The sequence below is a fragment of the Citrus sinensis genome, chromosome 4, assembly GCF_022201045.2.
Source record: "Citrus sinensis cultivar Valencia sweet orange chromosome 4, DVS_A1.0, whole genome shotgun sequence".
Taxonomy (NCBI): domain Eukaryota; kingdom Viridiplantae; phylum Streptophyta; class Magnoliopsida; order Sapindales; family Rutaceae; genus Citrus; species Citrus sinensis.
In genome coordinates, this window is record NC_068559.1 from 21,843,947 (window position 1) to 21,859,867 (window position 15,921).

General features: G+C 34.1%; 3 protein-coding genes across 19 annotated transcripts; 1 reads left to right on the forward strand and 2 right to left on the reverse strand.

Moving 5' to 3' along the window:
- Nucleotides 1-98: 98 nt before the first annotated feature.
- LOC102610608 (histone-lysine N-methyltransferase SUVR4) lies at nt 99-9,701 on the forward strand. Of its 13 annotated transcripts, none has more exons than XM_052439150.1 (8): nt 101-1,915; nt 2,067-2,247; nt 2,359-2,670; nt 3,226-4,277; nt 4,830-5,095; nt 5,836-5,902; nt 6,004-6,054; nt 6,820-7,177. In XM_052439150.1, the coding sequence occupies exons 1-8, from the start codon at nt 1,736-1,738 to the stop codon at nt 6,907-6,909; spliced, it is 2,199 nt and encodes a 732-aa protein (XP_052295110.1). In that variant the 5' UTR covers nt 101-1,735; the 3' UTR covers nt 6,910-7,177. The 13 variants fall into 13 exon arrangements, 12 of the variants coding, with proteins under 12 accessions (XP_052295110.1, XP_052295111.1, XP_024957383.1 ...); XM_052439151.1 differs by having other exon boundaries at nt 101-269; nt 1,670-1,784; nt 2,067-2,670; XM_025101610.2 differs by adding an exon at nt 9,439-9,701 and having other exon boundaries at nt 102-1,915; nt 2,067-2,670; nt 6,820-6,941.
- Nucleotides 9,179-13,954, reverse strand: LOC102610301 (mechanosensitive ion channel protein 10-like). 3 transcript variants are annotated; one of them, XM_025101616.2, is made up of 6 exons: nt 13,425-13,954; nt 10,796-11,996; nt 10,578-10,701; nt 10,173-10,466; nt 9,882-10,087; nt 9,179-9,784 (listed from the first exon to the last, which is right to left on the reverse strand). In XM_025101616.2, the coding sequence occupies exons 2-6, from the start codon at nt 11,623-11,625 to the stop codon at nt 9,511-9,513; spliced, it is 1,728 nt and encodes a 575-aa protein (XP_024957384.1). In that variant the 5' UTR covers nt 11,626-11,996; nt 13,425-13,954; the 3' UTR covers nt 9,179-9,510. The 3 variants fall into 3 exon arrangements, with proteins under 3 accessions (XP_024957384.1, XP_052295112.1, XP_006484621.1); XM_052439152.1 differs by lacking the exon at nt 13,425-13,954 and having other exon boundaries at nt 10,796-11,302; nt 11,549-12,132; XM_006484558.4 differs by lacking the exon at nt 13,425-13,954 and having other exon boundaries at nt 10,796-12,131.
- A 130-nt stretch (nt 13,955-14,084) lies between these two features.
- On the reverse strand, nt 14,085-15,921 carry LOC102611696 (transcription initiation factor TFIID subunit 9-like). Of its 3 annotated transcripts, none has more exons than XM_006484564.4 (3): nt 15,754-15,921; nt 14,868-15,146; nt 14,085-14,535 (listed from the first exon to the last, which is right to left on the reverse strand). In XM_006484564.4, the coding sequence occupies exons 2-3, from the start codon at nt 15,123-15,125 to the stop codon at nt 14,266-14,268; spliced, it is 528 nt and encodes a 175-aa protein (XP_006484627.1). In that variant the 5' UTR covers nt 15,126-15,146; nt 15,754-15,921; the 3' UTR covers nt 14,085-14,265. The 3 variants fall into 3 exon arrangements, with proteins under 3 accessions (XP_006484627.1, XP_024957385.1, XP_006484626.1); XM_025101617.2 differs by having other exon boundaries at nt 14,868-15,149; nt 15,754-15,910; XM_006484563.4 differs by having other exon boundaries at nt 14,868-15,140; nt 15,754-15,891.

Genomic DNA, 15,921 nt, shown 5'->3' on the forward strand with positions numbered 1-15,921 from the left:
GTAGGCTACAAATTTCCCAAAAAATATTAATATTAATATTTAATTTTTTAAATTTACTTTTGAACCTCAAGCTTAATGACAAACAAACCCTAGATCGTTTTTTATTAAAAAGAAAAAATAGTTTTTAATATCTTTAAACTTATGAGATCTTATAAGTTGGACCAACTGCCACCCAAAAATCCACTAAAAAAATTGACAGCCGGTGCGGTGGGAGAAGTAATGGCCTCAGGCGTGTACTTCAGTCGTGGGGCCGACGCGTCTCTGGCTCTGTAAGTTGTAGTGTTATTCTTGCTTGCTTTTTGTATCAGATTTTTCAACTGTTATTTGTCGGCTCGAATCTTGGCACTTGGGATATAACTGGATCTAAAGAAAGCGGATGGCCGGGCGAACGAACTGGTCGCTTCACTCCGGCGGCTAGCTTCTCCGATCATTCCAAACTTGCCGGAGGCAAACATTTATTTACGTCACATCACAAGCAAGAAAAAAATAACGTGCGTCTTGGTTTAAAGGGTATTTTGGTCTTATCATGTCAAAAGATGGCTAATGAAGTTTTTGCTTGCGATTTTCAAGTGACATGAGGAAATAAATGTGATCTGATTTAGAATAAATTCTGTTAATATGATTAGTGGTTAATAAATTAAAAAAAATTAAATTTTAATTATTTATTAATATTAAAATAATAATATACGATCTTTAGTAAATATGATTGGTGGTTAATAAATTAAAAAAAATAATTAAATTTTAATTATTTACTTATACTAAAATAATTGTATAAGATCCGTAAAAAATCAAGAGTACTGATAGGATTTTTATCCAAAAAAAAAAATTGAGCTTAATTCACTTTCTACATTTTTTCCTTAACGACTATTTAAGTGTTTATATTTTATGAAATTTGAACTTGTTATGATTTTATTCCGATAGCATGAGTATTATCTTATTTATTAAGTGGTTGATAATTTTTTTATAAATTTTAACTGAACTTGTTATGACTTTATCTCACCATTCATCATTTGGGATGAAATTTTACATTTTGGGATGTTTAAAGATGCTCACACACAATTTTAGTTGATAGCTCCAATTTTAGTTGACTGCAAGTCATTTGATTCCACATAATTGTGAATTTAAACTGACATTGGCTCAATTCCAAACAATTTCTTGTTCTTGTAAATTCCTTAATTTATTTTTTGTTACTATAAATAACAGTATTCTGGAGGCATGTGTTTTTGTTGCAGTTGGATTGTTTTAAGGTTTTCTTGGTTAGCAAGTAAATAAAATGTGGTGTTTTTTAATTTTCGGTTTGGTGTGTAATATGTGGAAAGGCGGTAGACGGAGGAAAAGTCAAAAGTGAAATCTTGGCACTATTTCATTGCTGAGATTAATGCTGGAAGTGTCATTGTAATACTTCAGGGGGTGTTTGATGTTTGAAAAAGTGGGGGAAAATTTTTATTACATTGGTGTTAGTTGAGTGAAGGCTTTGATTACTCAACCCATGTAATGATACAACTTAAAAGACTCATAATCTCTTTCTTACAACACTGAATTCCTCAGTAGCCAGCCTGCCTGGGAATAAAAGAAGTGCAGATTATGTTAATGCTAATGCAGATTGTGCTTGTGTGTTTTGATTACCCTTTTACAATTTTAGTTCATTCGGATTGCTTTGACATGCAAGATCATACAAAATAAAAATTGGAGGCCACTGAGTACGAAAAGATTCCTAAAAAGTTATTCATCCGCGATGGACAGAGAGAGAGCTGTCAGAGCAGCTAATGCGATGAAGGCAATAGGTATTGTCGACAAACAAGTCCAAACAGTGTTGGTAAATCTCTTAGAGTTGTTTAATTGGAACTGGGAATATATAGAAGCAGAAGATTACCGTGCACTCAAAGACACATATTTCGATTTCAAGGAAAATCAGGTAGTCTGTGCAAAATACTAAACATATACATTCCACAACAACCACAATTAGGTCCATTAGGATGTCAATGGCTTTAGTTACTATTGCCTTAATGATTACTTTTTCTGTTTCCACTCAAACGGGTTTTGTCCTTTCAACTTTTTCTGCATAGGGAGTAGAAGACGAAAATGAACGTGTTATGGGGCAAGACAGGCTGGAAAGACCTTCTAAAAAGTTACATTTGGGAAAGCAAAAAGATCATGTTTCATCAGCAATGGCTAACTCAAGTACGACATTAGCACTAATAAAGGCTGAAATGCCAATGCCTACATCTGGACGGGGAAGTAAGAAACCTTCTCAACTATGTTTAACTGACATAAGAAGGGGATCTAGTTCTCAGATTCCTAATGCACTAAAAGAGGCTGAAATCCCAATGCCTACATCTGGACAGGGAAGTAAGAAACCTTCTCAACTATGTTTAACTGACATAAGAAGGGGATCTAGTTCTCAGATTCCTAACGCACAAGTTAGCTGCAAAAGGAAGGACCTGACTTCATCTCATTTGGCCTTTCGCGGAAGAAAATCAACTCATAATGGAGAGTCACAGGCAGTGTATCTTAAACAGCCACTGGATAAACATGGCTTTTCTCGTAGCTCAAGAAATTCTGCCACGTCTCATTGCAGCAGGAAATCGATTAAGAAAAAAACTATGCAACCTATTAGTAGCGTTACACATCATGCAGAACCTATTTCAGTTGTGTGTCCAGGTACTATTGGTAATATATTGTTTTCATGATTCTGATTCTGGTACCTCCATCGTAGTGCAAAAACTTGTTGCATTCTTCGGCTGTAGCATTAATTTTGTCCAGTATCAGTTTTCCACTCAATAATTATAACTTTTTTAGTCTTAGGCACAGAAATGGTTACAAATTTTTAGGATGGTATGGGCTTTCTAGATCAGTGTTCCTATGAAAGAAGAGGCAATGATTGATGCTGGGCTCTTATCTGCAATGTATGCAACCGCTAACATCATTAACCATGCCCCAAAGTGTTTAGAGAGATGTAGGAGTTGTTACAAAGTTATAAAAATTCAAGCGCCATCGTTTGTAATTTTCCATTGTGTCATGCTCGTTGGTGACAATTATGTTATCATAATTATTATAGAGGAGCCCAATACATTAGCTTAACAAATATTATATGCTGAGTTACATTCTTTTTTATCATATCTGCTTCCTTGATATACCACCATACTTCTCAGGTGTTTCATTAACATTTGTAATTGAGAGAAGCAATGCATCAGTTATGTTACTTGATACCTACATTTTCTTTAGCTGGTCCAGGCTCATCGGCAGGTTCTTCAACAGGAAAACACTTAGTAAAATCTTTGGCATCTCAACATGAGCGTACTGTTAATGAAGATGATGCTTCAGTATCCAATGACAGTGCAAGCAGCAACAACAACTTCAGTATTGCTTCATCAGCAATGGGAGAGGTGAAAATATTTCTGAACTGTAACCCTGCTTTTGAAAGGCCAAACTTTCAGAGTCCAAATTTTGATGCGGTATTTAAATACCTTGAGTTTAAAAATCTCATATCTGGAAAAGTTAAGCCTCAATTTTCTGTTAAGAAGTTACTGGAAGGTTTGTGTGATACTTTTTTGGAACTGGGTAATAAATCCACCAGTGGGCCAGTTGCAATTGGCTCATCTCCTGAAGCTATCATAAATGTTGAGGACTCTCTTTCCGCCACAGGACTGAAAAAACAAGCTTCTAGAGTTTGTGATTCTGAAAGGGATCTGAATAAGAAGAGCTCAAACCGTTCTAACTGTTTAAATTCATCTAATCTGGCAACTGTTCAGCAGCAACCTGTCACTTGTAATGAAAAGAGATCTATCCGTATAACTGACATAGCAAAAGGTTTAGAAAATGTGCGAATTCCATTGGTAGATGAGACTTGCGATGAGGATTTGCCAAAGTTTACTTACATCCCACAAAATGTAATCTACCAAAGTGCTTATGTACACATCTCACTTGCTAGAATCTCAGATGAGGATTGCTGTTCAAACTGTTCAGGAGATTGTCTCTCATTGTCAATACCATGTGCGTGTACACGCGAAACTGGTGGAGAGTTTGCATACACACAGCAAGGTCTGCTGAAAGAGGAGTTTCTGAGCGCCTGTATGTCTATGAAGAAGGGGCCTTGTGAGGAACATCTTGTTTATTGTCAAGACTGCCCAATAGAGAGGTCTAACAATGAATACTGTCCTGAAAAATGCAAGGGCCATATTGTCAGGAAATTCATCAAAGAATGCTGGAGAAAATGTGGCTGCAGCATGCAGTGTCAAAATCGAATTGTACAGCAAGGTATTACATGCAAATTGCAGGTACGAATGACTTAATATTAATTTTCCATTCGGAATTTTGTTTTCTCTTCCCTTTTTGGTCATCGTTACATGTCATTTTATTATGAATAATTTAAAATTTTGTACTTTACGACTTCAGTTGTGAAAACAAATTTTCCACTTCGTAATACCCTATGGCTTTTGTTACTCTTTTTGGCTAGGTATGCTGCTTAAACCAAACAAAAAAAGTGAGTCCCTGCTATAAGAAATTTTTTTGAGAAACCATTGAAGCTCACAGTATATTCACCTTCTTGATCTTTTTTTCTCTTTTTTTTTTTAATTTCAGTTTTTCTGCTTAATAAGATCTCTACAAAAGGCATCGCCGTCCTTTGTCATTTCAAATATCACTGTATCTATCTGAAAACACCAATCATATGATCGTTCTCTTATTACTTTTTCATGCTATCTTAGATATATGTATTGAAACTTTGCAAGAATTTGAAGTAAATTTTGTCTATCAGTCATGTGATTTATAAATATTTATTTCTTGTTTCTTCATCATTTACGGATAATCAGTATGCTCTTATGCTTCAGGTGTTTCTGACTGATAGACATAAAGGTTGGGGTCTTAGAACACTTCAGGATTTGCCTAAAGGATCCTTTGTTTGTGAATATGTTGGGGAAATATTGACTAACACCGAGTTATATGAACGGAATATGCAAAGTAGTGGTAGTGAGAGACATACATACCCAGTTACTCTAGATGCAGACTGGGGTTCTGAGAGAGTTTTAAGGGATGAAGAGGCACTTTGTTTAGATGCAACCTTTTGTGGAAATGTTGCAAGATTTATTAATCATAGGTAATTTTTTTCACTTATTAGTTCTACATACAAAGTCACTGTACCCCAGTTTTGGAGACAAAATGATTTGGCACTTTAGGGACTTTCATATCATTTTTATTCTATTATCTAATCATCCATGTGACACTTGACTGTATTTCTGTTCACTTTATAAGAAAAACTTGGGATAAAAAACTTTGTATACTTAGCGTTATTCTTTCACATCGGGCATATGCATCATGTTTGTTCTAGTTGTTGCATGGGTTCTTTTTCTTTGATAATAAATGCTATTTTGGTCCATGAATGTCGCAGATGTGTTCTGCATGCTGAAATAAAAAGCTAAGATAATGCTACACTTGTTGAGTAGTGTCCCAAAATTTACCATCCCACGTGTGCTGGCATTCATCCATTGGATGGTGGGATGGAATGATGGATAAGTTTAAAAGTTATGAAATTGATCATTCAATCGATGAATGCCACATCAACACTTGGAATACTACTTGGGAAGTCTAGTATTATTCAAAAGCTAATGTTTCATGCTGTACCCATTTAGAGTAAAGAAATTTATCTATATTATCTGTTGCATGGACTTTTAAATGTTTTATAATCATGTTGATGGCTAGCCTTTAAACTTTTCTTCGGAGATTGGACTCCTGTTAGAGATTGTAATTTGGTGCGCATCATACCTCTCTTCTACCATTATTTGTATCCTTCACTGCTCTTTGTCAATATAATTTATTTTTTTTCCCCCCCAATTGTAGATGCTTTGATGCAAACCTGATTGATATACCGGTTGAAATAGAGACCCCTGATCGCCACTACTATCATGTATGGATCTGACTGGCTACATCTGTGCAATATTTCCTACATTCTGCTGTCATAAATTTTGAAAGAAGTGCATCTCATACTTTCTTGCTTGTCTTGTGCAGCTTGCTTTTTTTACAACAAGGGATGTGAGTGCTTCTGAAGAGCTGACCTGGGTAAGTGGGTTTAGTCAGTGCAGTTAACAAATTATCTGTTTGTGAATTTAACTTGGTTGAATGTACTGTCGATCATATGCTTTACAAGCATAGGATATATGTACATACATTCATAGAAGCAATACATGTTTTACGGCATGTCAGGACAGTTCTATTTATAGATTATTTCCCTCTGTTTTTAAATTTCAATTCTACAACCTTATTGAAATGTAACTTATAACTGAAGAGTTCAGGAAATACACATCCAAAATTATTCCAACAGCATTGCAACTCCTGCCAGCTGTGAATCTTTCTAACTGGCAGTAGTGTTTTTGAAAGAAAAGCAATCGGACAATCTCTTAAGACCTTCAAGCAACATTAGAGTTGTAAGGAATGGCTGCAAATGTGTGACACTTACCAACTTCCATTTGCCTAAGTTCTTATAAAGAAACAAGGTTGTTTTCAATCAGCAGGCCTGTTGGCTTTTGTCTTCAATTTTCATGGAGCACTAACACCTCATTGTCATAGACAGTGAGGGAACTACCATATTCTTTCTTTTCTGTTAAGTGATGAATAGATAAGAAAATATTTCTTTTTCCCCCTCTTGGTTAATTATGGTGTTGTAACATTTTGTGCCTCCCTCTGATTATATTTTCTAGTCTATAACTGGATAATTTTTTTCTTGTAGCTGATTAAGAACAACTCAAAAATTGAGTTGAAATTTGGTGACAAAATTAATCAACATTTTGCTCATTGTCGTGATGGTTTGGATGACATTAACTGTAGGACTATGGAATCGATTTCAGTGATCATGATCATCCTATAAAAGCATTTCATTGTTGTTGCGGAAGTGAATTTTGCCGAGACGTGAAGTAAAGAGTTCGTGTATCTCATCTACGATAGTGAAGGTAAAGGATTTCATTCTTTATTTTATTAGAAATTTTCCCTCTGGTTCCATGCTACTGCAGGACTATGGAATTGACCTCAGTGATCATGTTCTGCATGTTTCAGTTTCCTTATCCCCTTGGTTGTGGCTAACTGTTATCATTATTTGCTACTACCGGAATTTAGTTGACTTTTCTGTAGTGCTTGGATGAACTTTGACTGGTGAGGAAGTAATATTAAGCATTGACTGTTCTTGTGATTGCTAATTGTTCCAAGTTGTGGCTCGAAAGCATCGGCAACCGCCCTACAAGACTTGGGAAATTAAGAGGGAATTGCGTGGGATATACCCCTTTTCCCCCAAAATACCTAAAATATACCTTAAACTATTAAAATCTTTAATTATATATATATATATATATGAGTAGTTTTTCAATCAGGGATTTCTGATTTTAATAAAGTCAGGAATTAACTAAAAGATAAAATAAATATATACTCCAATGCACTGTATTTTATCATGTAATGTAGTAAAATTTAAATTTTTTTGTCTTTTAGCTAATCCCTTGCTTTATTAAAGTCAGGGATCCCTGATTGAAAAACTACTCATATATATATATATTTAAAAAGATCAGGGAAAGTACAAAAATAACCTTAATAAAATCATAACAAAACTGAATTGATTCCCAAAATCACAAAGTTGAGCAAGATCAAAAGAAGTAAAAAAATAATATTTGATGTTTACACGATTTGTTTAAAAAATTACTGGACTTTTACTTGACTTAATATTCGACTCATTTAATATACTTATTTGACTTTCTATTCGATTAAATACTCGACTTATTTAACTTCCTACTTCACTTTTTACTCGATTGAATGTTTGACGTCGTACTCAATTTCTTTAAAAAATAACTTAATTGTTACTTGAATTATTCAAAAAAACTTACTCAAATTTTACTTGATTTGTGTTAAATATTGCTTGACTTAATACTTAACTCATTTAATATACTTACTCGATTTGATCAAATGATTTCTTACTCAACATTATTACTTGACTCTCACTCGACGTGTTTAAAAAACTTACTTAATGTTTACTTGACTTGTTTAAAAAATTACTTGGTTTTTTTTCTACTTAATACTCGAATCACTTAATCTACTTACTCGACTTATTCAACTCATTTACTTCACTTCTTATTCGACTAAATGTTCGATTTACTCGACTTCTTTAAAAAATAATATAACTGTTACTCGACTTGTTCAAAATATTAACTCGACTTTTACCCAATTTATTTTAAAAATTATTAATACTCCACTCAATTTATTTTTAAAATTATTAATACTCAACTCATTCAATGTACTTACTCGACTTTGTACTCTATTAGATACTTAACTTACTCATTTTCTTCACTTCTTACTCGACTATATACTGGACTTACCTGATTTCGTACTCAACCTCTTTAAAAATTAAATAACTCGTACACGACTTGTTCAAAAAATTTACTCAATTTATTTTAAAAATTATTCCACTTAATACTCGACTCATTTAATATATTTACTCGACCAGATATTCGACTTACTCATTTCTTTCACTTCTTACTCGATTAAATTCTCGACTTACCTGACTTCGTACTTGATTTCTTCTTGAATTGATTTTTCAATCATTTATAACTTAAATTGAGTCTTAAATCCCTACATTTTATGTAATCGTATGTGTGCAAGCACAAAAATGAATAATGTACGATTAAAACTCATAAATCATTAGCAATTATACTTGTAATGAAATCAAATCAAACTCTAAGCATACAAAAAGGTTGCATTTCAAACATATCTTATCAACCACTTGACAATGCATCTTTTGAACAGTTTATTTTTATTAAAAACCTCTGTATTGGAGGTAAGAAATGACATGGTAAAAGAGAACAAAACCGTTAGAAAGGAAAAAATGGTGAGAGAAAGAAACCATGAGAGGAAGAAAATGGTGTAAATTCATGATTTTTTTAAGAGAAGTTTTTACTTTCCCCACCTTCATGAGGCATATGTATGTAATAGAATATAAATTTAGTATTTAGGGGTAAATAGGGTATATTTAAATAAAAAAAACCTGGAAATTAATATGCAATAGAGATTCTGGAGGGCTTTCTGAAGTTGTCATAGGGCATTTTCAGAACATTATACTCATGATAGTTGAAACTGTGTATTTTCTTGTTTCTTACAACTAGCAAAATGAGATGAACAAAATCACACATTAGTACTAGTTCACATATGCTGTAGAAACGTTTTCCGCTCACTATCAGTGTAGCGACTTTAGGGTTTACTTGTAAAGAAAATACAATCAATTTCTCTTTTACTGTGCATATAATGGGTTTTGTTTTCTTCAATTAGTTCAATATCAACAATTCTGAACAATGAGAACGAATGATCTACAGCTAAAAATCACTTCACAATCTCTATCAAATTCAGTGTCTATATGCTACTACCAGCTTAAGGTGTGTTCAATTATGATATACAGCCTCCGGTTCTAAACAGGAGGCATTGGGTCAACTCAAGATATCCTGCGTAGTCACATAAACAAGAGCACTTGGACGTCAAATGATACCATTAATTTGCGGGTTGTGGGACTGGTGATGCTGCTGATCCTGCGGAGCCGACTTGAGTTTCTGGGAGAACATGGTATTTACCAATACCAAGGTCTTCAAATATTCGCTTTAGCTGTAAGACTAATTTAGATCTCCTGCTACTTTTCTCCCCATAATTCTGAAAGTTTATGGTATGAGTAACGTGAAGAGCCATTCTTATCTCGTTTGCATCCTCAATCTCCTTCACCACCACCTTGTGTTGTGGTCTCCAGTGCTCAGGCTTGCTATTCAAGTAGCTGCCATTAAATAAAAGAATGAAAAATAAGACCAAGCTATATAAAACACACCTTGACGCAACAATGTAGTTTTTATATGACAGAGTTGATCACTTACTCTTGTATTCTAGATTTTAGAGCTTCAATGCTCACTGTTGACATGGAAGCATCAATGGTAAATTCCACCGAATCTTTCATATTTCCGGTGCTTCTGTAAAAGTTGGTGATAGGTTTCGTAGCTAGAACTGAATTGGGATAAAACACTTTCCCATTGTCGTATCTCACCAAGGTTGTTGTCAAAATGCGGATATCCTCAACCACCATCTGCAATGAAAAGTTGTAAAGCAAACAGAACTCGATATAATAAACTAACATACACTTCAATTTTTAGGATGAATATATCAGTCACCTGCACTCCATCAATAATGCATCTATCACCAACATCAAATGGGTGCATCACATACAGAAATATGATTGATTCAAATATATTCTTGACAGTGTTTCCGAACATGAAAGCTGCAAGTACAAGCTGGGATATAATGAGGACAAGTGCTTGAGTTGTTAAGAATCCCATCAAAGTTAACCACAAAATGATGATCACAACAACTAAAGTTCCTGTAAATAGCCTGTTCAACTCCTGTGTGGCTGCTTTGGACTGTTTTATGAAACGTGACAGAGCTTTGCGTTCATTATAGAACTTTAGCTGGAATCAGGAACCCGTAATATAACAGCAATTAAGGAACAATTTGAGATAATTCTGATTAAAAAAAAAGGAGAGAGTGAGCTGAAAAAACTAATTTGCTAAGGAACTTACCACCCATTTCTTAAATTCTAACTCTTGGATCTTTTCAGTTTTTGCCGCTCCTTCAAACTGATTGAGTAGAAGGCTTACTCCTTCTGCTATCAAGAACCGATAGAGCTGCTCCTTACCAATGTAACTAGTCAATATTTATAGTGAAGAACAGTGAGAAAATTCCAAAAGGAAAATTAGAAAACACAATATAGTTGGATCATTGGCAAATATATCCTTACTCGCAACCAGTGTCAGCAACATTTTTGAAGATGTAATTGGCAGCAGACTTTGCTTCAAATTCGCTTTTAATAGACTTGTACATTTGCAGCTCTTCATCACTTTTATCATTTGCATTTTTGAAAATTTCTCCATCTTCACCATCTTCTTCTTCTTCAGCAAATTCCTCAAGTTGATTTGAGAAAACTGATAGCTTTGAACTTCTGGCAACATCTATTAACTTTTTCATCGTCCAAGCAGAAATCTTCTGCCTCTTAATTTTTTTAAGCTTTCGTACATCGATCAAATACTTTTCTTTTCCTGCTGACATCCCAAAAGCTTCGCTCCTTACTTGTTCATTTATCTCCATTAACGGAGGACCCGAAAGAGTCTGAATAAGATACTGATGAAAGATTGTTTCTTGAATTGGATTGAAAAATCTCTTAGATTGGAAAGAGACAGCTAGTAACAGAACTGAGAAACTCTTGAGACACCACAGAGCAGCCCCAACAAGTGAAGAAGCAAGAACCCTTGTAACATAATTTAGAATCTTAGTAGTTTCTTTTGATCTCTTAACTCCATGCCGAAACAACAAAATCCGAACTAAGAGAAACAAGGACAACCAAACAAAAACCTTAATAATGATTCTCAAACCGTGGACATAATACATGAACCTTTGCCTTAGCGAAGAGTTCCTCTCAATCAAGAAAAGCAAAGCATTAATCAAAGATTTAGTAACCAGTCGACAGGAGACAATCACAAGTAACAACACGCACCATTTCCACAACTTGAAATCCCAGATGACATGGTTCTGCAGTTGCTTCACGGTCAAGCTACAAATTAACAGCGCCATTATGCACCCGAATGCAGCCCACTCAATCAAGACAAAGGGTTTTTTCAGTATCTTGCGCTTTTGCTTGTCCTTGTGATCATCATCCTCGTCCTAGTCTGAATATGATTCTAAGTTCACTTCACCAGTAGAATCGGTGAATTTATTATTATTATTATTAGCAGCTGGTGAAGTCAACAATTGTGTCGTTTCTTCAACTAAATCGGCACCACGTGCATGAGCTGGAGAAGCTGAGCTCTTGGATGTGGAGAGTTGGCTTCTTCTGCTGCTGAGATACTCATCTTTGGCGTCTGCAATCGGGATCACGACGTCGTTTGCATTGGCTGCTGCTTTCTTCTCCACCGTTTCCATTGCCTCTGTGTAGACTTTTGTTGCTGCCGTTGAAAGATTTAAAAATTTTAAAAAGTGAGAGAAGCTTGACTTTCAGTTTTGTAGGAAGTTGTGTGTTTTAATAGTCTCGTAAAACAAAACAGACACTTAGACCATGCCTCCACCTCCAATAATTGAGGCACTGTTTGTCTTTTGTCCAAGCTATTATTAACTTATTATGTCTAGCCTAATTATTGTGCACGCTTGCCTTTTATCTTTGCATTTACTTATTTGGTCACAAGAAGTCCAGATACATCTTTCTCCTAGGATATAATGATTGGGACTGTTTATATTTATGATGTGTTTACTTCGTGGAATAGAGAATTGAAATGAAAGAATGAGAATGAATTTATATTTACTTGACAAAATGTAATTTGAGAATGCGAATAAAATGTGTGGGTGCCACACAATTTGGGAATAAGAAATTAGAATCTCATTCTCATGGGGGGTTGAGAATGAAAATAGAATATATGTTTACTTTTGTATCTCTCTATTTTTTTATATTTCTCAAATTTCCCTCATTCAAATAACAATTAATTTTATTATTTTAAATGTCATTGATAATAATAATAATTATTATTATTATTAATATTATCATTATTAACAATAAAAATAATGATAAAAATAATAATTAATAAAAATAATTAATTTATCATTATTAACAATATTATCATTATTGTTGTTGTTATTATTATTATTATTATATTATTATTAATAAAAATAATAATAACAATAATTAATAATAACTAAAATAACAAAGTTAATAAAACTTAATAATAATAATGAATTTAATAATAATAATAATAATAATAATAATAATAATAATAATAATAATGTAATTTTCATTATCTAGATACATGTATAAATATTATTATAAAAATGATATTAATTAAATAATAATAATAATAATAATATTAATAGTAATTAATAATAATAAATGTTAATAAAATATAATAATAATAATAATAATAAATGTTAATAATGATAATATTAATAAAAATAATAATGATAACAACAACAATAATGATAATATTGTTAATAATGATAAATTAATTATTTTTATTAATTATTAATAATATGGGTATTTTGGTAAATTGATTATCATTATCATTCTTCATTCCCATTTATTTTCCCAAGTAAACACATCAATGGCATTCCAGCACATTTCCATTCTCATTTATTTTTTCTAAGTAAATATTGAAATCTCATTCTCATTCCAGTTCATTCACATTCCTAGCCCATTCTCATTTTACCATATTCCCATTCCTATAAAATAAACGCACTATTAGTATAATAAACCGAACGAATTGCTTGTGTGTGTGTGTGTGTGTATATATATATATATATTTGGTGCAAACTGATAAATTTGAGATAATTCCAATAGAAAGAAAAAAGAAAAAAAAAAGGTGATACGAATTTAGTAAAGAACTTACTACCATTTCTTAAACTCTGATTCTGGGATAATTCCAGTTTTCGGTCGATCCTTTAAACACCGTCTGTATGAACGGAAGGGCAAGTGAGATCAACTACCCCCATTTGAGTTAAAAAAATTCTCAGATTATGTTGTATGTCTTAAGCCCCCAAAAATCTTAGTTATCTGCTCCTTTTACTTCAGTGACTTGCTCGTTGCCCATTTGAAACTGTTGTATTACATTGGCAGAGATAACCGGGTTGAAATTAATACCCTTATAAAGTGCCTGCTCTTCGCCATTTCTAGCATCTCTTGATTTGAGGATGAGGTTTCTATAAACTTTTTCATTTGAGGTTTCGTACAGCAATGGCATATTTTTCCTTCGCCTTCTAAAATACCAGTGGCTTCGCTCTCCAATTGTTCGGTTGTAAGATTTTTTCTTGAATTGGATTAAAGAATCTCTTAGACTGGAAAGAAACAGCAAGTAACTGAACTGAGAAACTTTTTTCTCTTTCTTCTCCACTTTTCTTTAATCAACACGTAACACGAGAGTGTGAGATCGAAATTATTTTCGGTTTCTGGCTAGTGGCTAGGCCGTGTTACCCCAACTTTGATATTTAATTAAGTTAATAGTAGCATGACTTTGTTACATCAGAATATATAAATTTAAACAAGGCCCGAATAAAAATCAACACTGCCAAGGAAAATTTTCAGATTATTACAATGATACAAAAAAATATCAGGATGAATGTTAAATCTTCCTTCTTTTACATGGTTGATGGCACAAGCCTATCCCTATTGTCCTCAGGTAACACGGTGACGGCGTTGATGAGATGATCCCGAAAAGCCAGCAAATCAAGATCTCACTTTGTACGTCTAGCAAGGGGAAATGATACCTTTTGAGGGGTTTGTTGCAGCATATCTGTCCTCTGTTCTTCAGATGCATTCGGCTCGGTACTCTGTTCATCTTCTTCCATTTCTTCCGCTGCCTGAGCAGATTCCTTCTTTTCAATCGACAGCTGGTAGTTAGGGCTAATCAATGTGTCCTGCTCAGGAGGAAGTGGGATACCACGCCCTGCTATTGACTTTGGCAATGGAATTTTATTCCTGTTTTTAGCTAATTCCAGTAGTACCTGATCCACGGTTAAGAGTAAGGATGTTACATGTCCTCTATATAAATGATACAAAAGAAGTGCATTTGAGCATATTATATGAATAAGTTATAAAATCCCTGGATTAGCGAGATATTCTAAGCATATATTGACAGAACAAGAGTGGTACAAGCCATCAATCAATTCAATCACATTAAATTCAGAACCAAGGGCAAACCAAACAAATGCCGGACAGAAGAAAACAGGAAAATTATCTCATGCCTCAATTCCCTTTGAATTCGCATTTGTGCTCTAAAAACAAGTTAGCGCAGACTAAGGTTAGGACATTAAGGAAAACTCTATTGCTAACCTACCTCTCTTGCTGGGGGTTGTGAGAAGCTGGAATTGACTTTAGACTGGACAGCAAGCTTGACATCATCACAATCAATGGTATTTTTGCCAGCATGCTCAGAATAGACCTGTGCATCAGTCAATACATCGACAACATAACGGTACCACAACTCCAGAAACTGGTGTATAACACGGGGCTCATAGTCCTCCACACCCATTGATTTCAGCAGCGATTTTACAATCTTTGCATCCCTTGGCAAGTCCTCATCTCCATCTGCCATTTCCTCAGCTGGATCCTACACCTACTAAGCCAACATCAAAGAACTTTAACAATAATCATACAATAATCCTTTCACGGCATTAGGTCACTTAAAAGTACAGAAAAATATTAAAAAAATATACGCATTATATAGCATTTGAATTGAAGAGAAGACGTGTTAGACACTTGAGAAAAAGACACTTGTGTCAATTCGCTTCCATGAACTAACAGATCTCCTACTAAAAAGTATGAATTTTTACAAGAATGCCGTGAATTTTCATTTGCACGATAACCAATTCACAACAATTTACCCGAGTTTTTATTAAGTTAGCAAAGACTCGGTCATAGTTACTCAAAATTCAAAAAAAAAAAAGAAAAGCATAAATTATCACGGTATATAATGATTGAAGCTAAAGTAAATGAATACTATCAGATGTTATACGTAATCTCATGAAAACCAAATAAATTGCTTAAAAGGGTTTCTAGATAAATCAAGCACCACATCCATTAATGACGTCACACAAAGATAACTATGAAGAAAACAAAAGCACGGCGTTTTTACTTCTAATGATCCAAAAGATTCCAGTGCGAGATTAAACAGATCGCTTTGTAAACAAAAATTGAAGATTTAAGAGTTGAGGGTCACCCACCCTTTTGGAGCAAATTAACAGTGGAAGGAAACGACGCCGGATTGCCCAACTTCTCTCTGTCCGGCATCAGCAGGTTTCTCACTTTCCCTCCCTCTCGCTCGCTCGCTCGCTCGCCCGCCGATTCCCCGTCGATTGCTCTGTTATTCACGAAGAGGAGGAATTGGGCTC